Genomic DNA, 22,029 nt, shown 5'->3' on the forward strand with positions numbered 1-22,029 from the left:
GTTCCAAACCAAATGACTCTAGGATGTGTTTCCATACGGGGCTGTATGTATTGTATTCCCGTTCCGGGCCGTACCGCCCGGCCCGGCCCCTGAGGGACCGGCGCCATTTGGCGGGAAGGGGCGGGGCGCGGGGGGGCGCCCGGTGCGCACGCGCAGGGGGTGGCGGGCGCGCGGGCGGTGCGCGCGCGCGGGGCGCTGTGCGCGTGCGCGGTGCGTGAGGCCCGGGCGAGGCGGCGGCGGCGGCGGCTGTGGCGGCCCCGGCAGGTACCGGCGAGGGGGCTGCGGGGGGCGCGGGGCCGTGGGGAGGAGAGCGGGGCGCTCCGACAGCGGCCGGGAGCGGCCGGGCCGTGGGACAGGCGGGGCGGGAGGCAGAGGCGAGCGGGCGCTGGGCTGGGCCGTGCGCGGGGCGCTCCGAGCGCCGTGTCGGCCCCGCCGCCTCCCGCGGCCGCTCCCGGGCCTTGGGTGTGCCCGAGGGGTGAACTGTGCCGTGGGGGCGTATCCCGGTGTCCCTGTTGTGCCCTTGTATCCCCGTTCTGTGCGTTGGACGGCCGCTGAGCGAGTAACGGGCCCGCGCGGAGCTGCTCCGCGCCTCGCGGCCGGTGACGTGATTGCTCTGACCGGGCCCAGAGAGGCCCCGAGCGAGAGGGAACGGCCTCAGGCTGGGCCGGGGCAGGCTCAGGTGGGACATCGGGAGCAATTTCCCCATGGAAAGGGTGCTCAGGCCTTGGCAGGGGCTGCCCAGGGAGCTTTGGAGTGCCCGTCCCTGGAGGTGTCCAAGGAATTCCTGGAGGTGGCACTCAGAGCTCTGGGCTGGGGACAAGGTGGGCATCGGGCACCTGTTGCACTCGATGGCCTTAAAAGGCTTTTCCGAAGTAAACGATTCCGTGATTCAAACCTAATCCCGGCACAGCCGTGCTGGGCCCGGCAGCGCCGGCCCTGCCCCGGGTGGTTCCAGCAGCGCCTTATCAGGGATGTGAATGGAGCGCTCTGGGCAGAGCTCAGATAAGGCTCCACATTCCTGCCCCTGCCCCTCTTCGCTGTTTGTGTTCCATTCGTTCATTCACGTTTGTGACCGGCAGTTTTGTGTACAGCAGTCTTTTGCTGGTAACAGGGTGAATAATACATGTTGGCATCAATTATTTAATACCAGTGTGTGTAGCTGTCTGATACTCGGATTCAGTTATTTAGCCTGTGTGATATAAAAACCCCCGGAATTAAGGTGAAAACCCCGGAATTAAGTTTCCCTGGTGTGCTCCAGCCTCATGCCCACCCGTGGAGTTTGGTGGCCTAGGCATGGCCTATTGCATTGGCTGGTTTAAACCATGGATTGCTGTCAGATTTTGGGATATGCCAGCGACAAGATTGGAAGGCCTTTTGCTGGAACAGCTGTCAGACTTGGTTTCAGTTTGAAGCCTCGTGTGCAGGTCAGACCTTGTGTGCTGATCCGTACTGCTTCTCCCTCATTCTTTTTTCCCCTCCTAATCTGAAGACAGCTGGATTTGGAGGGCAGTTTTTTTAAGGTGGAAAATGTCTTCTGAATCAGGTCGAGGGAGAAAACATCTGTTAGACATCAGAATAAGTTTAGGTCGTAAATTACTGCATTTCTAAAAATGGTAGAATCCATGGAATCATGGAATTATTAAGGCTGATCATTAAGTCCAACCATTCTCCTGCACAGCCAAGGCCACCACTGATGCCTGTCCCCAAGTGCCACATCCACAGAGCTTTTAAATCCCTCCAAGGATGGGGACTCCAGCACTGCCCTGGGTGCCAAGGGTGGGAAACCGTCTTGGAAGAGAAATTTCCCCAATATCCAACGTGAACCTTCCCTGGTGCAACTTGAGGCCATCTCCTCTCGTCCCATCACTAGTTACCTCTGTCACTGGTTACCTCAAATTTTAGAGCTGTAAATGGTGCTGGGGCTGCTGTTTGTGTCACTGCCTCCTCCTACCCCTCGCCTTTAGAACCTGCACAAGGTACCCTCTGAAGTGCAGCAGCCTTTGAATTATCCAGATCTCTGTCTGTTGCACTGGTAAAGGCACAGCAATACTCTTTGATACTTAATGTATAATGCAATGTTACAAATGATGTTTTTCTTCTCAAAATCATAGAATCATAGAATACTTTAGGTTGGAAGAGATTTTAAAGCCCATCCAGTCCCACCCTTCCACTATCCCAGGCTGCTCTGAGCCCATGGCTGCCAGATGATGGAGAACAGAAATACATTTAAAAAGGAGTGGCAGTGCAGTGTGTGAGGATGACAGTCCAACACTGCCCTTCATCCCAGCTGGACTCACAGCTGGGAGCTGCTGTATCCTGCAGGGTGGTGTTCCCTAGGATCCCTGAGCTGTGAGGGGCAGGGAGAAGGCTCGGCTCAGTGCCCCTGCTCCGGCTCCAGCAGGGAAGGCCGAGGCAGGGTGGCATGCAGCCAGGTCAGGCTGGCCAGGCGCTGGCACAGCAGGGCAGGGCCAGGCAGTGGCTCCTGGCAGGGACATCAAAGGAACAGTGGGAGGAAGCAGGAGTCTGTCCCAAGGGGCAGGAGGAAGCGCCTGGCACTGGGTGTGGGGGGGAGTGAGGGGCTGTGGGTTAGGGGCAGCCAGAGCATTTCTGTGGCCCTCTGGTGCTGCTTGGTTTATTTGGACATCACTAGTGGGGACTGAGTTGGTGCTGACAGTAATTCTTGTCTTTGATTTAGCCTGGCATTGAGGGCAGCTTTTAACAGCTATTATTTCATAAAGAAGTTACTGGCTCGTACTAAGTAGGAGAATTGAATGAATTTAGGGACATGGGTTAGTGGTGGCCCTGGCACTGCTGGAGTAACTTGGACCTGATGGTCTCAGACAGCTTTTCCAGCCTGAATGTTTCTATGGAATTTGAGCATAATTCTTTATTTAAAATAAACTTCCACTGGACTCCTACAGGAAAGCTGTGATGATTCGCTTTTGTACCTCGATAGCTCCCTGTGACAGTTTTTTAGCAACCCACAACGATTTCTATGTGCAGATGTGAAAATCTATGACTGCTGTTAATATTTTTTATTGCTGAACAAGGCTGATGTGTGAGACAGATGTAATCAGGGTTGTGGTGAAATACAGGGATGCCTGGAGCACCTGGGACACTCTGAGCTGCCGATTCACACCCAAGCTCTGCTTGAATCTCACTACAGGAGCACTGAATCCTTCTGTTCCCACAGGATCCAGTCCCACAGCGGTGCCATGGAGAACTCGGAGAGCACGGAGGAGGAGCAGCCAACTGTGGGCAATGAGAGTGCGGAGCCCAGCGCCGAGAGCGCGGCCGAGGAGCAGCACATGGACTTCAGCACCGAGATCATGAGTGTCACTGAGATGGAGCAGTCCCCGGACAGCTCCCCCGACCTCAATGAGGATAACACGCAGGAGAGCGAAATTCCAAACATTGAGAGTTTACAGACCACAGATATCGAGGCTGGCTTCCCTCCGGATTTTGACAAGTTTTGGAAAGTAGTAGAGGACAATCCGCAGGATTTCACAGGATGGGTTTATCTACTGCAGTATGTAGAGCAGGAGGTTAGTGCCTGCCCCTTTCTCCTCAGTCTCCTGGAAATAAATAAAGAACTGAAACAAGACATGGGATTCCAGTGGCAAATGCAGAATGGACATCAGGCTGTCACAGATGCTGATTTAAGGCAGTTGTCCTTGCCACTGTTGTCATTTAATCATAAAATGCCAGGATGGTTTGGGCTGGAAGTGACCGTAAAGCTCATCCAATTCCACCCCCCTGCCATGTGCAGAGACACCTTCCGTGAGCCCAGGTTGCTGAATGTCAAAATAACACCAAGCATTTCTAACACTCTGTTAATAATTGTCTGTAAAATAAACTGAAGTTGTTCCTAAGGAAAGAATTGATTGTGCTCACTCTGTGTTTCCCACAGAACCACTTGCCAGCAGCCAGGAAAGCCTTTGACAGGTTTTTCACACACTACCCCTACTGCTATGGGTACTGGAAGAAGTACGCGGACCTGGAGAAGCGCCACGACAACGTCAAGCAGTCAGACGAGGTACGTAGGGCCCAGGGCCAGCGCTGCCACCAGTCCCAAAGCCAACAATGACTGTCCCACTGCGAGTCATTGGGCTGCCAGTGCCTGCCCTGCACGGCCAGGGCTCGAGGGACGTGTTTGCACGTGTCCCAGCTGTGGCATTTGGAGCTAATGTTCTCTCTCTTTGTTGGCAGGTGCGTTAAACCTCTACAGTTTGTCAAGCTTTGCAGTGCAAGCCTCTGTATTACACTGCAGCTTAACAAGTAGGGCAGGGCTTTTCTGTCACTTCCATTTATTACTCATTTTCAAAACAATATAGTTGGTTTGCTGGTCACAATTGCTCCATCTTATTGCATTTTTGGTCAGACGCTGTCAATGATGCTCTAATGGGTCTGTGCCCTATGGTCTGTACCCCAAAGCCTGCCCACACAACCTGGTCAGAATGCAGGGACCGCTGCGCTTTGAAGATCAAGACTCTGCACGTGGAGATCAGAACATTGCCATGTTCTATCCAACCTCCACCCGAATGGTAATGGTAGATTATTTAAACAAAATTCCAGTAATTAGTATTTCTAAGGTTCACCGGATAACACAGTGTTGCCTCTCTCTTAGGACCCCATTAAGGATTTGAAGTACAGTTCATGTTCTCTTCATAGGTCTATCGCCGAGGGCTTCAGGCAATTCCTCTTAGTGTTGATCTTTGGATACATTATATAAACTTCCTAAAGGAGACCTTGGACCCTGCTGATCCTGAAACTAACAGTACCATCCGGGGGTGAGTTGGGAGCAGCCTGATAGCCATGCACACCAGTGGGGTCAGGTTACTGTGTTGTGAAGATAAAGGACAAATTAATAGTAGCCTGGTGTCGCTTTAAGGGCTTTTAAGAGATGATGGAGCCAAATTCCAGAAGAAAGGGGACACAATACAGTGTGGTACTAGGGGCAAAAGCTGTGGCTTGAGAGCTTCAGACTGGATGTTAAGAAATACTTAGTGCAGCATTGGGAATCTTGGAATTTAATTCCTTGGGGTTTCCAGGGTATGGCTAGGATGTGTCTGCTTGCTGTGGCTGGCAGTGGGCCTGGTTAAAGGGTTGGACTAGAGTTTGATCAGAAAGCTTAATTGAACTGGAACTGAATCTGAATCAGGCTGCAGAATTGCTGCACAGCTTCTGGGTGTTACACTGCTGCACTGGTGGGTTTGGAGTAGTCTGTACAAGACAAAAGTGATAAAGGTTGTGTGTTTTCCTAATATCTTGTGTTCTGCAAGTGGCTTTTGCTGTTGCCTTTACTTATTCTGTTGTGGTAGTGCAAGAAGAAAATGAGTGTGAGCTTTCTGAATCTCTAGACACCTTGCTGCAGATATCTAGAGAACACCTTGAAGAATGTAAATAATTAGTATAAGTCTAGTTTCAAATAAATGAGGGTGCTCATAACCTTTAATAAGAGCCAGGACTTTCCTTCCTTGTTCTGTCCCGGCATCTGGAAACCGCTGTAAAACAATTTCCTTTTCCAGAGCCTATGAACACGCAGTGCTGGCTGCTGGGACAGATTTCCGTTCTGACAGACTCTGGGAAATGTATATAAACTGGGAAAATGACCAGGGAAACCTAAGGGAAGTTACATCCATCTATGACCGCATCCTGGGAATCCCAACGCAGCTCTACAGCCATCATTTCCAGAGGTAAAGGGAGTTAATGCCACGTGAAAGGTGGAAATAGCGCAAGAACTTGAAACAGTTTTATGTAGTTATTTACTGACATACTCAGGCAGTTGGACTGGTTGTTTTAAAGTACTGATGCACATTTGAGGAATTTGGCTTTAGCTAAATTCAGATGTTTTGTTGTGGAATAAGGACAGGCATTGGAAGTGTGGGGAAGAAGAGAGGATGTTTTTGAGAAATCAGAATGAGCGGTTTTGAATATTAATTCTGGTGCAATGCCCACGTGTGGTGAAGCACCGATTTAACTGAATAAAGAGGAATCCTGATTAAGTTCTAGGCAGTGGAATTCTGCATTTGTAGGGAGAGGTGAGCAGCAACCTCAGTTAAATTGCACACAGTCTTTCCTGTAACTTCTACAGATCTCCTGGTGTGGGAAATAAAGTATTTCCTTTATAACTGGTTTTGTCCTTTGCCATCTCTTTTCCATGGCGAGGGTTCTGTCAGCCTGCCGTGCTGCCCTTTCCCTTTGACACACGGCACTGGTGAGGGTGGTGGGTGCTGGCAGCACTCTCGGTGTCACTCAGGAGCCGTGAAGGGAAGCAGAACCCCCTGGGATTTACAGCTGTGCCCTGTTGGGCAGCAGTGCAGCATGAAACAACCCCTTTGCATGCCTGCTTTGTGGCTGTTGTTAGGTTTAAAGAGCACATCCAGAACAACCTGCCCCGAGACTTCCTGACCACTGAGCAGTTTGTGCAGCTGCGCCGGGAGCTGGCGGCCGCCAGCGGCCACAGCGGCGAGGACGGGGACGAGCTGCCCTGCGGCACCGAGGACATCACCGACCCCGCCAAGGTACCTGCACGGGGTGGGCACCTGCACGGGGTGGGCACGGCCGCCCTGGCCTTCCCTGGGGCAGGGGCAGGGATTGCACTGCAGCCAGCTGAGTCTGCTGTAGCTGGGCTGTGCCCAGAGAGCTCGTACATATCAATGTCCTGCAGCCCAGCACATCACTGAGCCCACCAGTGGCCACCCCTCTCCTTCCCTGGGGCTGGGGCAAGGGTTCCCCTGCAGCCATTGGAGCTGTGCCCAGAGCACATCGCTGCCCTGTGGCTCGTGTGGTAACAGGACAGCCCCTTCCAGTGCTGGCAGAGGTGTTAAAGAAATGAGTGAGAAAATGAAAGAAGCGCTGTACAAAACCTTAGGAACAAACAGTAATTATTCCAGATCAGCAGATTGGGATCTGTGGTCTAAGAAAACTCCTCATCAGCAGTGGCCTGGGCAGGTTCAGACTCTTACAGGCGCAGGAAAGTGCAGAGCTGTCCAAAGGAATTGCTGATGGTGAAAACACAGACACTGAAACTGGGGCTGACTTGGATCCAAATCCAGCCTTAATCTCAAATGAGCTTTAGCATAAGATAAAAGCCAGTTCAGCTGTGTGTGCCAAGGCTCCATCAGGCAGTGTCCCAGCCCTTCCCTGGCTGCTCAGGGAGAATCCATGCACTTCACTGGCACAGGAAGCAGTTACAGAGGTGATACCATGTCTGCCTGTGTTACATTTGTTAAAATTCTGTTCTAGCTAATCACTGAGATAGAGAACATGAGGCACAGAATCATTGAGATCCATCAGGAGATATTTAACCACAACGAGCATGAAGTCAGTAAGAGGTGGACGTTTGAGGAAGCGGTAAGTGGGGTTTGTGTGAGGCAGCACAAGCAAGTGGTTTGGAAACAGGACTGGGAGCTGGGAATTCTGTGAAACAGCCTTAAGCTGTTGGGGGGGGGGGGTGGGATTTGAACAGAGACTCAAAGTTGGAGCAGTTTGACTTCTCTGCCATTTTTCTTGTGAAGAGGCACCTGGCACCTGATGATGTAAAGATCTCTGAGCAGTGTTTGGAGAGAGGCAAGGTGCTGTAATGTTTGCTAAGCCAGTGAGTCCTGAGAGTTAGTGCTGCCTCGTGCATCTGGGGTGGTGCAAAGGCATGAGGGGATGGAGGGGATTCCCTTTGAAAGGTAAGCCTGTGCTCAAAGGAGAATGAAATTCCTGTGGTTTTGTATTTTAACATTACACACTTAATCAGGTAACTTTTGTTGTGGACCTCCTGTATATAATGTATTAAAAGTAATTAATTGAACTAATAATTTGATCACTGCAAATATACAGCTTTTGCTGTAGAATTAAGTTGGATTACATTTGAGAAAAACAACTTCATAATTTTCTTCCTGGCAAACATGGTCCTTGTTTTAAATTTACTTCTTGTTCTAAAGAATCCTTTGTGTTACCCAGCTGGGACAGAGTTTCAGAGACTCTCTATTGGGCTGGGTGATGTCAGAACTGGTGGGTGATTTATTGCACTGGGTTGGTCTGGGCCAGGTGCCTCGATGGCCCAGGAGCTCACAGACGGAGTGGGGAGCCATTGTCAGGGGGCTCTGTGCCAGTGACCCGTGGCAGGAGGGAGCAGAGCAGTCAGAGTGTCCCAGGTTCCTGCCCTGGGAAGCCTTAAGCTGCAGACCTGTGGGACTTGGGAGAGCACTGGAACTGCGGGCATTGGGCAGGAAAGGTGTGGGAAGCTGAGTGTCCCCTTGCTCCTGGCCACAATGTGCTCTTGTTACCACGAGAGAGTGTCTGCCCTGGAGCACCAAGGGGCTGGGGGGAGCTGCAAATGCAGAGTTCAGCGTGTCTGTAAAGGACAGCAGAGAGGTGGGTGGGCACAGATCCCACCCAGGCTTTGGGGGTTGCTTAGAGCTGTTTTTAGCAGGAATGGGACTGTGAGCTGGTCAAAATGGCCACAGAGTGTTGGGTTCCACACCAGAGGTCAGTGAGGAGCATGAAGGGGGGGTTTGGCTTTAAATTTCAGGTGGCCTTGAAGAGTTGGATTCTCCTTAATTACTGTAAGTTCTTCATCCATTTGTGTGGGTTTGGATCTGAGAGGGAATTGCAGCACAGGAGAGACATAATCAAATGCAATTAAAGATGGTGAGGAAAAGCAAAGGATCTCTGGCAGGATGCCAGACAAAGCAATTTAAATGTAAACAGAGCAATGTTTAATTTTCTGTGCTGAGCTCTGTCCCACCCAGCCCCTCTTGCAGCCATCAACAATAACATGATGGAGCTAATTCATGGTCTTGCTATAACCAGCTTGATGTAAATACTTAATAGGAAGTCCAGCTCAGTGCTGTCTTTCCTTGTCATGATTCTCAACCAAATTCTGAGTTTAATTTGTGGGCTGAGTGTACCACAGTGAGCACTTCACCTGTGTTGATGGATGTGGGCAGTGTCCAGTGTGTCCATAATGTCACTGACACGGGGCTGCCTTGCGTCCTTCCCCAGCATCTCTGCACTCCAAAAGCTTTCTAGGAAAGGAAGTTTGTAGCCTAGAATGTCACTGCAGTAAATCCCTTGATCCACACACCTGGGTAACCCTGGTTTGAGGAGATGAGGAGGTGTCACTGGAGCCCTGATCACTGAAATGGCAGTAACTGAATGTTGGTTGTGTGGCTGTTGATTGTTTGGACCCCCTTGGTGGTGTGTTTGTAATCACCAGTTGCATCCTGTGACTCTTGCAGATCAAGAGGCCTTACTTTCATGTAAAACCTCTGGAGAAAATTCAGCTGAAAAACTGGAAAGAGTACTTAGAGTTTGAGATAGAGAATGGCACTCACGAGCGAGTCGTGGTCCTCTTTGAGAGATGTGTCATTTCATGTGCCCTCTATGAGGACTTCTGGATCAAGGTAAGGGAGGCAGCTCACGGCTCTGCTGGTGCACACCTTGACCTGGTGACTAACCCTTGTACCCTGTGGAACGTTGTTCATCTATAACTATATCTGTTGCATTAGGAGATGGTCTGCTTGCAACCAGATTTGACTGCTGCATTTGCCAACTGCGTTGCCTCTCTACGTCCTTCCTTACAGAAACTAGTCTAGTGGTTCCATAAAGGTGCTGAATGGGTTTAAACAAAAGAATTTTATCGTTCTGGCATGTTCTTAGAGACAAATACAAGCTTTAACCTGGCTGGTCTCTGCTCTGTTTCCAACCCTAGTATGCCAAATACATGGAGAACCACAGCATCGAGGGCGTGAGGCACGTGTACAGCAGGGCCTGCACCATCCACCTGCCCAAGAAGCCCATGGTGCACATGCTGTGGGCAGCCTTCGAGGAGCAGCAGGGTAAGGGCAGCCCTGCCTGGGGGGGGGCTCTGCTGGGGGAGTTCTGGGATCTGCCCTGTCCTAAAGCGTCTCCCTGCTGTTCCAGGCAACATTGATGAAGCCAGAAGGATCCTGAAGACGTTTGAGGAGTGCATCCTGGGGCTGGCCATGATCCGCCTGCGCAGGGTGAGCCTGGAGCGCCGGCACGGCAACATGGAGGAGGCGGAGCAGCTGCTGGAAGATGCTGTCAGGAATGCCAAGTCCATCAGTGAAGCCTCCTTCTATGCCATCAAACTCGCCCGGCACCTCTTCAAAGTGCAGAAAAACCTGCCAAAGGCAAGAAAAGTGCTGTCAGAAGCCATAGAACTGGACAAAGTATGTGTTCCCTCTTGGCTGTCTTACCCAAAACTCAAACCGCCCTGGTGTCTTTCTCTCTTTCTGAAGCGTTTTGTAAAACATGGCAACAGTGATGACAGGAGTTGTAACTGGATGTAATGTCCCATTACTGCATGAAGACAACAGTCCCTCTAACCTGACGTTGCCAGGGTCCCAGCTTGGAAATCTGGAAGTTTGCACTCTTTTCCCATCAGAAGCACAATGTGCTTTGCACCTTTGTTTTAATTCTTAGAATCTTAAATGTTCTTGGTGTGTTTGGTGTTATTGGTGTGGGCAGTACTTGGTGGTTTGGTGTCAGCACAGAAATACCTGGCACTCAGATGCTACCAGCAAAGTGCAGCACCTGGGTTTGTGGTGTTGGTCGCTTCTGGTCTGTTTGTGCAACAAACCAGCCCAGGGAGAAAGGAAAATCCCTTCGTTGTGTGTGGTTGTGTGTATTGATGGGGTGAATTGTGGTGTGTAACAGAGTTAAATACCTGCTGTGAGGGTCAGGTGTGCACCTCCTAATGCCTCTTTTGCACAGGAAAACACCAAACTGTACCTGAACCTGCTGGAGATGGAGTACAGTGGTGACCTCAAGCAGAACGAGGAGAACATCCTGAGCTGCTTTGACAAGGCTGTCCATGGGGCCTTGTCCATCAAAATGAGGATCACATTCTCCCAGAGAAAAGTGGAATTCCTGGAAGATTTTGGGTCTGATGTGAACAAGTAAGATGTCCTGTGGGCAGTGGCCAAACTGGGCTCACGGGGAGAGTGCTGGCAGCACTTGGGAAGGGGTGGGGTCAGTGGCATCTCTAAAATTGTTTCCTTTGTGCCATCAGCTCTCTGTAAGGAAGAGCTGCTTTTCTAAACCAGCCTCCTGGTGTTAAAACAGGAATAGATTTTTAAACAGGAAAAGATTTTAAATTGGAATCTCTTTTCAGATAATTACCCCTTTTTATCCGAAGTGCCCAACACCTCGCTGAGCAGAGCTTTGCTGCCTGCCAGGTTTTCCTGTGGCTTCCCCTTGCTAAGCCCTGTGAAGGCAGGTGCTCCCCAGGGGAGTGGGACAGGTCTGTGACACAGGTGTCCTTTGAGGCTCTGTTCCCTGGAGCTGCTGTGTGTTTCCAAAACTGCCCTGGCTGGGTTTTTCTATGTTCAGCACTAGTAACAACTGTGCACCTTTGTGGGAGAATACACCAGAAATGCAAGTTTTTAATTCAATACTACAATACTTTTTGCCTCTTAATCGCCTATTGTTTTTATTTACATTTTGCAGCTAAATAACCTGGAAGGATTAATGACAAGTCAGTTTTTCTGCTTTGTATGTTTTTAACAATAGCTGTCCTTAAATTCTGCTGCCTCTGCATGGCAGCCAGTCAGTACAAGTTTGGGATCTGAGACAGATCAAGCACAAGGAATTTTGCAGTTCCCAAATGATCCCAGAGCACAGAATGAGTACAAGGAACTCTTTTCACCCAGAGCACACTGACAGAAGCTGCAGGCTTTGTGAGATGCTGCAGATGAAGGGGTATTCCAGTACCTGTGGGAATTTTAGCCGGGATGCCTGTGCTGCATTAACCGTACTTGTTCTTCCCTGCTGGATGGGGAAAGGCTGCAGGTGCTGCTTTGGGATTGGAATAATTTCCAGTGTTTAAATACTGACTGCCACATCTCAGTGCTGCTGTGGGTGGCATCACCAGCAGGCACTGAAGGAGCTGCTGAATCACAAAGCACTTGAGAAAACTTCTTTACAAAGGAACTTGATAAAAAGTGCCTCAAGTGTGAGGGGAGTTCAGCAGGTTGGGAACTGGGGCTGTTGTGAATAGAGCTGGGCTGGCTTTCCCCTGTTGGTGGTGGTCACCGGTTAGAATTTATTCCACTGCAGTTTGCTGTGTGGTTACAGTTTCGAGTAGGCATTGCTCAGGTGTTACAGATGTTTGCAAGGCCTGACTGGCTGTGCTCTCCCCAGGCTCCTGGATGCCTACGACGAGCACCAGGCACTGCTGAAGGAGCAGGAGACGCTGAAGCGGCGGGCGGAGAACGGGTACGGACTGGGCACAGCTGCCTGGGCAGGCCTGGGAGAGCCATCTGGGACTGCTCTGGGGCAGTGCAGGGAGCAGCCTCGCCCTGGGGGGGTTCTTTAGCCTGTGAGTGTGTATACAGGTGTTTGTCAGCTTTGAACCTACTGATGTGAGGATAGAATCACTTTATTTTAGTTCTTAAAGTGTGTACTAAATAGAGCTGTAGCCATAGAATGGTTCTCATGGGGAGGGACCTTAAAGCCCATGCAGTGCCACCCCCTGCCATGGGCAGGGACACCTTCCATAGACCAGGCTGCTCAGAGCTCCATCCCACCTGGCCTTGGACGCTTCCAGGGATGGAAACATTTTTGGAAAATTAGTTGTTGAGTTGTTGAATTGAGCCAAACAGTTCTGGTAAAATACCTCAGTCTCTAAGCAGGAACGTGCCTTTGCTGTGTCAGTTTGGGCAGCAGCTTTAAACCCAGCCAGTTCTGAAGCACAGCAGCAGCTGTCCTTCCCTAAGCCCAATTCCCTCACGCCGCTGGGCCAGGGCCCCCAGCTGAGCGCTGTTACTCCCCACACGAGGACAGGCCCAGCGTTTCTCCAGGGTGCCAGTACAAGGCTGTGTTCCCTTGCAGCTCGGAGGAGCCGGACGAGAAGAAGCTGCTGACGGAGGACCCGAGCCTGGCGTCGGCGCAGCTCATGGACGGGGACATGCAGGTCAACCAGGCCGCCTACAACTACAACGCCTGGTACCAGGTACAGGGCTGGGCAGGGGCAGCCTGGGAGCATCCAGCTCCTGGAACGGAAAACTCGGCTCCTGTGGGTTGTTGATCCCTTCTGGGCCTGCTCCACAAGTGTTTGGTGCTCCTGTGTGGAGCGAGGAGCGGTTTGGTGGCTGTCCCGTCACACAGGGAGGGGACAGGGCAGGGCAGCAGGGCTGCTGTGTTTGGTAATGTTTTGGCCAGACTGGCCTTGGGGTGCCCCTTTCCTGTGTGCCTGGACAATGACTGTCTCCAGGCAGTAATTCTGTAATGGCTTGGAATGGGTTCTGCTGGTACACAGCACAATCAGCAAAATCAGCTTGTCCTCTGGGGCTCTTCCTCCAGGCATTTTAGTTTGGAATGGAACTGTGGAGGTTGGAAAAGCCCCCTAACACCATCCAGTCCAGCTGTTCCCCCAGCGCTGCCAAGGCCACCACTGACCCATGTCCCTGCTGCCACATCCACGTGTTTTTGAAATCCATGGAAGTTTTTGAAGTGGTTTAATGGAGAATGTTGTTTAGACTGTGCAGAGCCCCCAGAGCTGGGAGAGCAGTGCTACAGCTGGGGCACAACCCCTGGGTAGCCCTGGTTTGGGATTGCCTGCATCCGGGTCAGGAATTCTTTCCAAAGTCAGGCAGTGGGAGGAGTCTCATCCAGCACAGAGACTGTCCAGTGCTCGGCCAGGAAAGACGCCCCGAGTTTCGCACACAGCACTGCAGGAATGGCAGCCTTGGAGCTGTGCCAGGGCAGGCTCAGGCTGGATCTCAGGGAAAGGCTCTTCCCCCAGAGGGTGCTGGCACTGCCCAGGCTCCCCAGGGAATGGGCACGGCCCCGAGGCTGCCAGAGCTCCAGGAGCATTTGGGCAGCGTTGCCGGGGATGCCCAGGCTGAGGTTGTTGGGGGGTCTGGGCAGGGGCTGGGATGATCCCTGTGGGATGACCCAGGTCATCCCTGGGATGACCCTCCATGCTCAGGGTGTTTTGATTCTGTGACTCTGTGATGAGGATCTGTCCTGTGGCTGCATGGTACCTCCATCCCTGCCTGCCTTCCCCAGGGTTTTCCAGAGGGAGTGGCACCGTTGTCCTGCATTCCCAGGGGTGCTGTGCTGGGCACAGTGGGGCTGGGGGAGCTGTGTGGGGTGGGCTGTGCTGCCTCAGGACCAGGGGCTCCCTGTGGAGCTGGGACACGGTGGCTGATGCTGCTGCTGTGTTTGGTTCCAGTACAACTACCAGAACGCCTGGAATTACGGACAGTATTACCACACAACTTGATCCCCGGAGGGAGTGGAGTTCACTGTGCTGCAGTTTCAACAAAGATGGAATAAAAAAATATATTTTTCTAATTTTGGGCTGTGAAAGAACTGTTGTGCCACCTGCTTTTGGTCCTCTGCATGTGAACCGAGCTGCTGCTCACAGGGTATGTGTGAAGCAAGATTTGTGTGCTGGTAACTGATAAATGGTCTCTGTACAATTCTCATTTACCATAAATGATTTTTTTTAATTCCCTGCACTAATTTATGGAGTATCAGAAGAATTCTCATCGGTCTCATGATTCCATAATTGAGTGGGTGAAGCTGTGGGGCTTTGGGTTGGTTTTGCCCCAGAGCTGCTCTGCTGCCCGGCCCTGGCCCCGGGGCTGAAGCCAAGGCTTGTCCTGCTCCCAGCCCGACTGGAGGGGGCTGTGTTGGGATTGGGGGCCTTGGCAGAGCTGCCATACGGGTTCTGTAGTGTGGGAGGGGCAGGGATTAAAACCACCTTTGTTCTTTTTTAAAAGCACAAACTGTGTTTGGGATGAGTTTTGTATTTAGAGTTTTTCATGTACACGGTGTGAGCAAAACTTTTTTCATTTTGATCAAAGTGATCATTCCCATTTTTGTAATAAAAGCGAGGAATTCAGTAGCGCTCTGAGCTTTCTTGGACTGCCTCATTCGAGCCAGGAGGGAGAACAGAATGCCTGAGTTCAGCCCTGGTGGTGCTCACAGGAGGGGCTGTGGCGCGGGGACACCTCGGGAGCACCTGTGGAACACCCGGATCTCTGCGAGCAGACTCCTGTCAAATAAGCCATGGAGTGGGAATGCTGTGGGATTGGGCTGCACAGGAGGGAAGGGGCCGGGGCTGGTGTGGGGCCCTGCTGCTCCGGGGCTCTGCAGTGCCCCGGCAGAGGGGCGGGGCGAGCACAGACACAAAGAAGGGAGGCACTGGCAGGTACAAACGCGGTTTAGTGGGGGGCTGCCGCTGTGCAGCAGCGGGGCGGGGACAACACTCAGCACTCAGCTCCAGAAAGGCACCGCTGTGACCGGAGCCAGGAGTTACAACACCACCGGCAGGAAGCTCTCTGTGGCAGAAACAGATTCCCAGCAGCAGGGGGAATTCTTCATTCAATATCCACCAGCTCCACTTCAAAGAACAGTTTTGCATTCGGTGGGATCCTGTTGGCAAGTGTTAAGGAAGCTGAAACAGCCCCTGCAGTGACCCCTCCCGGGGCAGGGAGTCCCCAGCTGCTCCCCGGCCTCTCCCGTGTCCCTGGGATGTCCCTGATCCGGCTGGACACCCTGGATCCAGCAGGAGCTGTCAGGGGACAGGGCCAGCTCCATGGATACCTTCAGCAGCACTCCCTGCTCCTCATTCCCCTGAGCTGCCCCAGCCTTGTCTGCAGCTTTGGGGCAGGGGAGGTTACGCTGTTCCACTGTCAACAGGGGAGAAGCGTCCAGGCAGCTCCTCAGATTACAGGATTCCAGCACAGAACAATCCCTTCCCCTCCTCCAGAAGTGTTGGAAACAAGAAACAGGGCTGCAGCAAACGCTGCAGGAACACTCCTCTACCCCCTACTTCAGCTGTATCCCAGAACCAACTGTAACTCTGTCCCTACAGCTGCAGCAGGTAACTCCCCTCCTGTCTCCCTACACTCGTTAGGATCCCCATCAGGCATAAGCACTTGGAAGCAGCTGGAATAAAAATGCAGGTGGAAAAAAGCAGCAAGTTCCCCCTGCACGAGTTTTTCTCCAAACTAGAAGGGCAATTGCACCCCCCAGGAAGTGCCCTGGATGCCCTGAGTGGGAATATCCTGAGCCTGCTCTAACAGGTGAACCCCGCTGTAATATTCCTGTCCATAAAGCGCCTCAGTGCCCCCAGCATTCCCAGGTTCCCTAAGGAGTCAGAGGTCACGGAAGGATACTTGGCATCAGGCTGCCCCTTCTTGCCATAGGCCCACTCGGGCTCGATCTCCAGCTGGGCCTTCTCTCCTTTGCTCATGGTCAGCAGGGCCTCATCCCACTGCAAGGACAGAGAGCAGCTCCAGCCGGTGCCGGGGCAGGGCCCCGCGGGGACAACAGCCACTGCACTGCCCAGCTCTTCCTGCGGCTCCGGGAATCCCCTCACAGCCCCGGGCATCCTCCCCAGCTCTGTGGAACACCCTGGGGGGTGGGCGTGCCCTGCTCCCACAGCTCCCACAGCTCCCACAGAGCAGAGCCGTGCTCCCTGCTGGGATGACACAGGGAGCGATGGGAACACGCCTGTTTCCATCACCATTCCCCGGTTCAGTATTCCCTTCCCAGCAGCCCACCAGGAGTGCCCAGGGGTTGGTGCTGTGTCCCCATGGAGGGAAGGCTCTGGCACCCACAAACACGGGATAAACACAGGGATAAACCCGGGCCACTGCTGCTCCTGCAGCGCTGCCCACTGCCCATGGGCACTGTCCCCTTCCCAGCTCCAACCCCATCCCACAGCACGACTTTCTCCTGCTCAGCCTGGAGCAAAGGAGCTCAGGGGGGACCTTGTGGCTCTGCACAAGTCCCTGACAGGAGGGGGCAGCCGGGGGGGTCGGGCTCTGCTGGCAGGGAACAGGGACAGGAGGAGAGGGAACGGCCTCAGGCTGGGCCAGGGCAGGCTCAGGGTGGACAGCAGCAGGAATTTCCCCATGGAAAGGGCTGTCCAGCCCTAGCACAGAGTAAAGCCCAGGGAATGCACACAGGGATGGATGGAGCCCCAGGATCCCAAGAGCCTTGGCTGCTGTGAGAGACTGACAGGAGCCCGAGGCTGGGCTGATCCCAGGGAACAGAGCCTGTTCTCCATGCACTGCCTAAGGAGGGAATCACTCTGAGGACGAATGTTCCACCCTCCCAGGGTAATCCCTTGCAATTTGCCTCCACCAGAGACAGAACAGCCCAAAAACTGCAGCCCAGTCATAAATCACAGAATGAAGCTCCCCGGGGACTCTGAGGGAGCCCTTAATGCTCTACTTACACCTCGGATCACTTTTCCTATGCCAACTTTGAAACTCAAGGGCTTGGCTGCTTTTTTCTTCTTTGAACCTGGAAAAGAGGTTTATGTTCATTTGCTTCAACATCACACCAGCACACTCCACACTTTGGGTAAAACTGCCATTACAATCGTGCTTTATACAAATATCTGTCTGTATAATATTATTTTTAGCCCAGTATCAGATTTTCAGGGGAAATATTAGTGCTGTGCACTAAAAACTTCATTAAATGTTCAAGCTGCACCAAAGCATCTTTCAAACCCCACAGACTCATTCCTGAATTACTCAGGTTGACTGTACAAGGCATGGACATATTAAGGAACTGAAGAAATCCAACAGGGAATGTACAGATACAAGGAATTACAGAGAGTATTCCAGTGACTCTGGAATGCTGCTCCTGAGTGTGGCACATCACTGCTGGGAAAGCCTTTCCAGTATTGCACAATTTCATACCCCCAAATCCTCTGATCTGTCACAAAAACACCAGCAGGGAATATTGCACACTGGAGTACTCAAATCCCTCTCAGTCCAGTGCCTCCAAATTTAAAGATTTACCACAGAAGGGCCCCAGGGTGTGTTTGTTTAGAGAAATTAAGGACACTGCTGGTGCCAGAGTTCTGTAGGAACCATCTCACTGCCCCCGCCCCCGAAGCAGCTCTAGCCCGGATTGACTCCCTGCATTCCACATTCCCCAGGCCTGGAATGCCAGAAGCCAGGGCTGGCAGGATGCAGCTGTGTCACTTGACACCAGCCAGTCCTAAAATACTGCCCTGCGCTGCCTCATGGATCCGGGAGCTGCAGGACACCCGGCAGCTCCACACCACCATGATGAAGCTGTTTGTCAGGAATGCCCCCAGACACCTTCCAGAGGCAAACCCCTGCCCGAATCTGCTGGAGGAGCCCAGGTAATTCCCTCCGGAAGCATTTGCAACCAACCCAAACAGTTTATCTGCACATCTATATATCCATAACCTTACTTGATTGAATATTGGTATCGAAGACTGTCCCATCCTGCAGCTTTCCCGTGTACCAGCAATGGACAGTGTCTCCTTTCTTCGGGAAGTTGGTTTTATCGCCCTTCTTTAAAATGGATTTTGTGTACTTTGGTGGCCCCTAAGGTTATAAAAAGAGAGTTAGGACTGGCAGGCTAGTCTCAGATACACTCAAGATTGAACAACCACTGAGTTGAAGGCATAAAAGAAGACACTGTTAGTGAATGATGTATTCATGTTACTGCAGGGCTGCAACATTTGCAGCAGGTTCAGGTTAAGGTGGGTACAAACACTGGACTTTGGTGTAACCAGGGTTTTGAAGACTTAGGATCACACAATCTCTTGAACGGGAAAAGATTCCCAAAGACCACCCAGCCCAACCCCTGGCCCTGCACAGACCCCCCAACAACCCCAGCCTGGGCATCCCTGGCAGCGCTGTCCAAACGCTCCTGGAGCTCTGGCAGCCTCGGGGCCGTGCCCATTCCCTGGGGAGCCTGGGCAGTGCCCAGCAGCCTCTGGGGGAAGAGCCTTTCTCTGAGATCCCCCTAACCCTCACCCCGGGACAAGTGGCCGGGCTAATCTGGCTTTCCACGCGAAAAACGCGAGGTGAGGGCATCACACCCACCTCCTCCACAGCCTCCTCAGCCTTCACCGCCTTCCCCTTGGCCTCCTCCGCCTTGGCGGGCTTCGCCTTCTCCGCCGCCTTCTCGGCGCCGTCCGTGCCCTTGAAGCGCTGCGAGGGGAAGGATGAGGAGCCGCATCCACCGCCCCAGCCCTGCCCGAGCCCCGGCTCCATCCCCGCCGCCCCCTGCCCTCACCTGCGTGTGGAAGAGCTGCGTGTAAGCCGCGATCAGCTGCTCCTTATTCGCCGTCTTCGCCACGTTCTTCACCTGCCCCAGCAGCTTGTGCTCCGCCAGGAACTGCGGGACACGCGCGTGAGATGGTGGGGGGGAAAAAAACCCCAAACCTCCCATACGCAACTCCAAATTATTTATTATCCCCCGCAATTACCGCCTGCGCCGCGTGCTCCTGCAGGAATTTGATGATCTCCTTCTTGGCCAGCGCCTCGCTCCGCAGCTCCTCGGCGCTCCAGGGCTGCGCCGGGCCCGCGGCCGCCGCCATTTTCCCACCCGCCTCCTGCTCCTCCTCCGGAGAGGAGGGCTGGCAGCCGCCCGGGAGGGAGAAGGGGCGGGCCGGGAGAGGGCCGGGGCAGAAGGGGAGGGCCGGGGCAGAAGGGGAGGGTCGGGAAGCCGCCTTCGGGCCCTCCCCTTCACCCCCGGCCGAGCCTCCGGGGAGGTTTCAGGGCGGTGGCGGCGCCGAGGGAGGGGCAAAATGGCGCCGCCTCGTGGCGGCCGGGGAGCGCCGTGAGCGAGAGCAGCGGCAGCGGGATTGCCTCGGGCTAGCGGGAGCCGCAGGGCAAGGGGAGGGCCGGGACACGGCCCGGGGAGAAGGGGAGGGCCGGGACGCGGCCCGGGGGAGAAGGGGAGGGCCGGGACGCGGCCCGGGGGAGAAGGGGAGGGCCGGGAGGCGGCTCCCCGTGCCTCTCGGCGGCGATTTCAAGCTTCGGGCAGGGCTAAAATGGCGGCGTGCGGGAAGCGGCGCGGGGCAGGATGAGCGGCGGCCGGCAGCGCACTCTGCCGCAGGTCTGGCGGGCGCCCCAGAGCAAAACCGAGCCGAGGGACGCGGGCGGCGACAGCGATGACGACCTGCTGCTGGCAGCCGCGGCCGCGGCCGACCCCGGCCCGGTGGAGGGGTTCAGCGAGGCGGCGGGGTCCATCTGGATCTACCCCACCAACCTGCCGGTGCGCCCGTACCAGGAGCGCATGGCCGGCGCCGCGCTGCTGGCCAACACCCTCGTGTGCCTGCCCACGGGGCTGGGCAAGACCTTCGTGGCCGCCGTGGTCATGTACAACTTCTACCGCTGGTTCCCCTCGGGGAAGGTGCTGTTCCTCGCCCCCACCAAGCCGCTGGTGGCCCAGCAGATGGAGGCGTGCGGCCGCGTCATGGGCATCCCGGCCCGGGACATGGCGGAGATGACAGGTACGGGCTGCTGCCCGAGGGGTGAAAAGCCACAGCGCAGGGGGAAAAAATACAACGTGAGGGGTGTTTGGAGGGTTAACTGCTGGTTTCGCAGTAGGTAAAACCCCAGGTCATCCGTGTAAAGGGTGAAGCGCTGGGGCGCAGCTCCGTGGGTCGCAGCCTGCGGGTGGCTGCACACGCAGAGGGCTCTGTGTGATGGTTAAGCCAAAGAATAATGACGCTTTTTATCCTTTTTCTAGCTTTCCCCCCGCTCCTTCCCTCCACTTGTTGCTTTCCTTGCCGCTTTTTATAAAGTTTTTTCGGACCCCCTGAGCTGCAGTTTGTTACTCACTGGAGCAATAGCCTTAATGACTGAACCCATGAGCTCTCTTTTGGCCCAGACCTTTCCCAGAGGTGCTTTAAATGATGTGTAGGGCAGTGGGCAGCTATGAGACATCTTGAGCTTCCCAGTCTTACCATGCTTCTGGATTTAACTTTTTAATGGAAAAAACCTTTTCCCAGTCATTGTATTCAGTGAGGGTGGCTGCCCCTGGATCCCTGGCAGTGCCCAAGGCCAGGCTGGACATTGGGGCTGGGAGCAGCCTGGGACAGTGGGAGGTGTCCCTGCCATGGCAGGGCTGGCACTGGGTGGGATTTAAGGTCCCTTTTCAACCCAAACCATTCCATAATTTTATGTGTCTGCCAGCCCTATCGCTCTCAGGTCACAGGCCATACTTTATTCCCAGTAAACCAGTTCCCTGATGTTATTTGTTTTATTTCTAGGAGGAACCCAGGCTCTGGGCCGGCGGGAGCTGTGGAATACCAAGAGAGTCTTTTTCCTCACACCTCAGATAATGGTCAATGACCTTTCCCGTGGGACCTGTCCTGCTGTGGAGATCAAATGTCTGGTTATTGATGAAGCCCACAAAGCCCTTGGCAATCATGCCTACTGCCAGGTAGGGCTGGAGCCACCCCCACTCTTCTCTCCCAGTTACAAAAACCTTCCCCAAAATTATTTACAGGATCTCCATAAAGTGCCCCTGTCACAGCTGTGGGAGATTGTCCTTGAGGTCCTTAACTTTGTTTGAAAGAGATTCAACACTCCTGTGTGTTGTCATTGCCTTGTTTATTAATAATACCTATAAGGTATTTTTTGAATGCCTACATTAGATTGTAATTTTGGTTTAAAAATACTTTTGGCTGGGCAGTTTAAAAAAAACTGTAAGGTTTTTTTTGTAAGGTTCTTTAACAGAGTAATATCAGTTTAAGATTTCTTTTTATATTTGGGGTTAGTGTTCATTAGCCAAGAGTTTGTTGTAGTATCATGGGTTAATTTCCTCAGAGCAATAGGTGATGTAAGAAGTTGCTTTGATCCACTGGAGGAATTTACTGGATATTTTGTGGAGTTCAGATTTCATGGAATTAATCATCCATGATTTACTTGTTTTAGAGTTTTTCTTCCGACTCACATTTTGGCAGCTCTCCTGAGTTAGTGGGCTGTCAATACTTTTGTTAAATCAAGGGAGAAAATATTTCATAATTTGCCAAGGTTGTTCTTGGTACATTTCCAGGCTGCCCCTGGATCCCTGGCAGTGCCCAAGGCCAGGCTGGACATTGGGGCTGGGAGCAGCCTGGGACAGTGGGAGGTATCCCTGCCATGGCAGGAGTGGAACTGGGTGGGATTTAAGGTCCCTTCCAACCCAATCCCATTCTGGGATTCAATATTTTTAGTGTGTTTTGTTAAGCCTTTCCTCCTTAGTGGGTATTTTCATTGATGTAGTTTG

General features: G+C 53.1%; 3 protein-coding genes and 1 non-coding gene across 11 annotated transcripts in view; 3 read left to right on the forward strand and 1 right to left on the reverse strand.

Moving 5' to 3' along the window:
- The first annotated feature begins 201 nt into the window (after positions 1-201).
- PRPF39 (pre-mRNA processing factor 39) lies at positions 202-14,875 on the forward strand. 4 transcript variants are annotated; one of them, XM_048305815.1, is made up of 14 exons: positions 202-264; positions 3,194-3,545; positions 3,911-4,036; positions 4,672-4,790; positions 5,529-5,696; positions 6,368-6,524; positions 7,249-7,356; positions 9,237-9,401; positions 9,710-9,836; positions 9,922-10,190; positions 10,735-10,919; positions 12,163-12,237; positions 12,853-12,973; positions 14,198-14,875. In XM_048305815.1, exons 2-14 carry the CDS (start codon positions 3,216-3,218, stop codon positions 14,246-14,248), a joined length of 2,001 nt encoding a protein of 666 aa, XP_048161772.1. In that variant the 5' UTR covers positions 202-264; positions 3,194-3,215; the 3' UTR covers positions 14,249-14,875. The 4 variants fall into 4 exon arrangements, with proteins under 4 accessions (XP_048161772.1, XP_048161774.1, XP_048161773.1 ...); XM_048305817.1 differs by lacking the exons at positions 202-264; positions 3,194-3,545 and adding an exon at positions 4,382-4,544 and having other exon boundaries at positions 3,944-4,278; XM_048305818.1 differs by lacking the exons at positions 202-264; positions 3,194-3,545 and adding an exon at positions 4,382-4,544 and having other exon boundaries at positions 3,955-4,036.
- On the forward strand, positions 10,274-10,359 carry LOC125328228. Its single transcript, XR_007204610.1, has one exon. It is a non-coding gene; the product is annotated as a small nucleolar RNA SNORD127 (small nucleolar RNA).
- Positions 14,876-15,177: 302 nt separating the features above from the next.
- FKBP3 (FKBP prolyl isomerase 3) lies at positions 15,178-19,427 on the reverse strand. Its single transcript, XM_048305821.1, has 7 exons — positions 19,238-19,427; positions 19,045-19,146; positions 18,852-18,959; positions 18,212-18,347; positions 17,219-17,286; positions 16,152-16,249; positions 15,178-15,405 (listed from the first exon to the last, which is right to left on the reverse strand). Exons 1-7 carry the CDS (start codon positions 19,346-19,348, stop codon positions 15,351-15,353), a joined length of 678 nt encoding a protein of 225 aa, XP_048161778.1. The 5' UTR covers positions 19,349-19,427; the 3' UTR covers positions 15,178-15,350.
- A 288-nt stretch (positions 19,428-19,715) lies between these two features.
- Positions 19,716-22,029, forward strand: part of FANCM (FA complementation group M) — a 54,876-nt gene continuing 52,562 nt past the window's right edge. For 3 of the 5 annotated variants that reach the window (XM_048305811.1, XM_048305810.1, XM_048305812.1), the window contains exons 1-2: positions 19,717-20,266; positions 21,029-21,201. In XM_048305811.1, the coding sequence (XP_048161768.1) occupies positions 19,837-20,266; positions 21,029-21,201 (603 nt within the window). In that variant the 5' untranslated portion in view covers positions 19,717-19,836. Of the gene's footprint in view, positions 20,267-21,028; positions 21,202-22,029 lie in introns of all 5 variants that reach the window. The other 2 variants (XM_048305814.1, XM_048305809.1) reach the window with 2 other exon arrangements.

Source organism: Corvus hawaiiensis, chromosome 6 (genome assembly GCF_020740725.1).
Source record: "Corvus hawaiiensis isolate bCorHaw1 chromosome 6, bCorHaw1.pri.cur, whole genome shotgun sequence".
Classification (NCBI taxonomy): domain Eukaryota; kingdom Metazoa; phylum Chordata; class Aves; order Passeriformes; family Corvidae; genus Corvus; species Corvus hawaiiensis.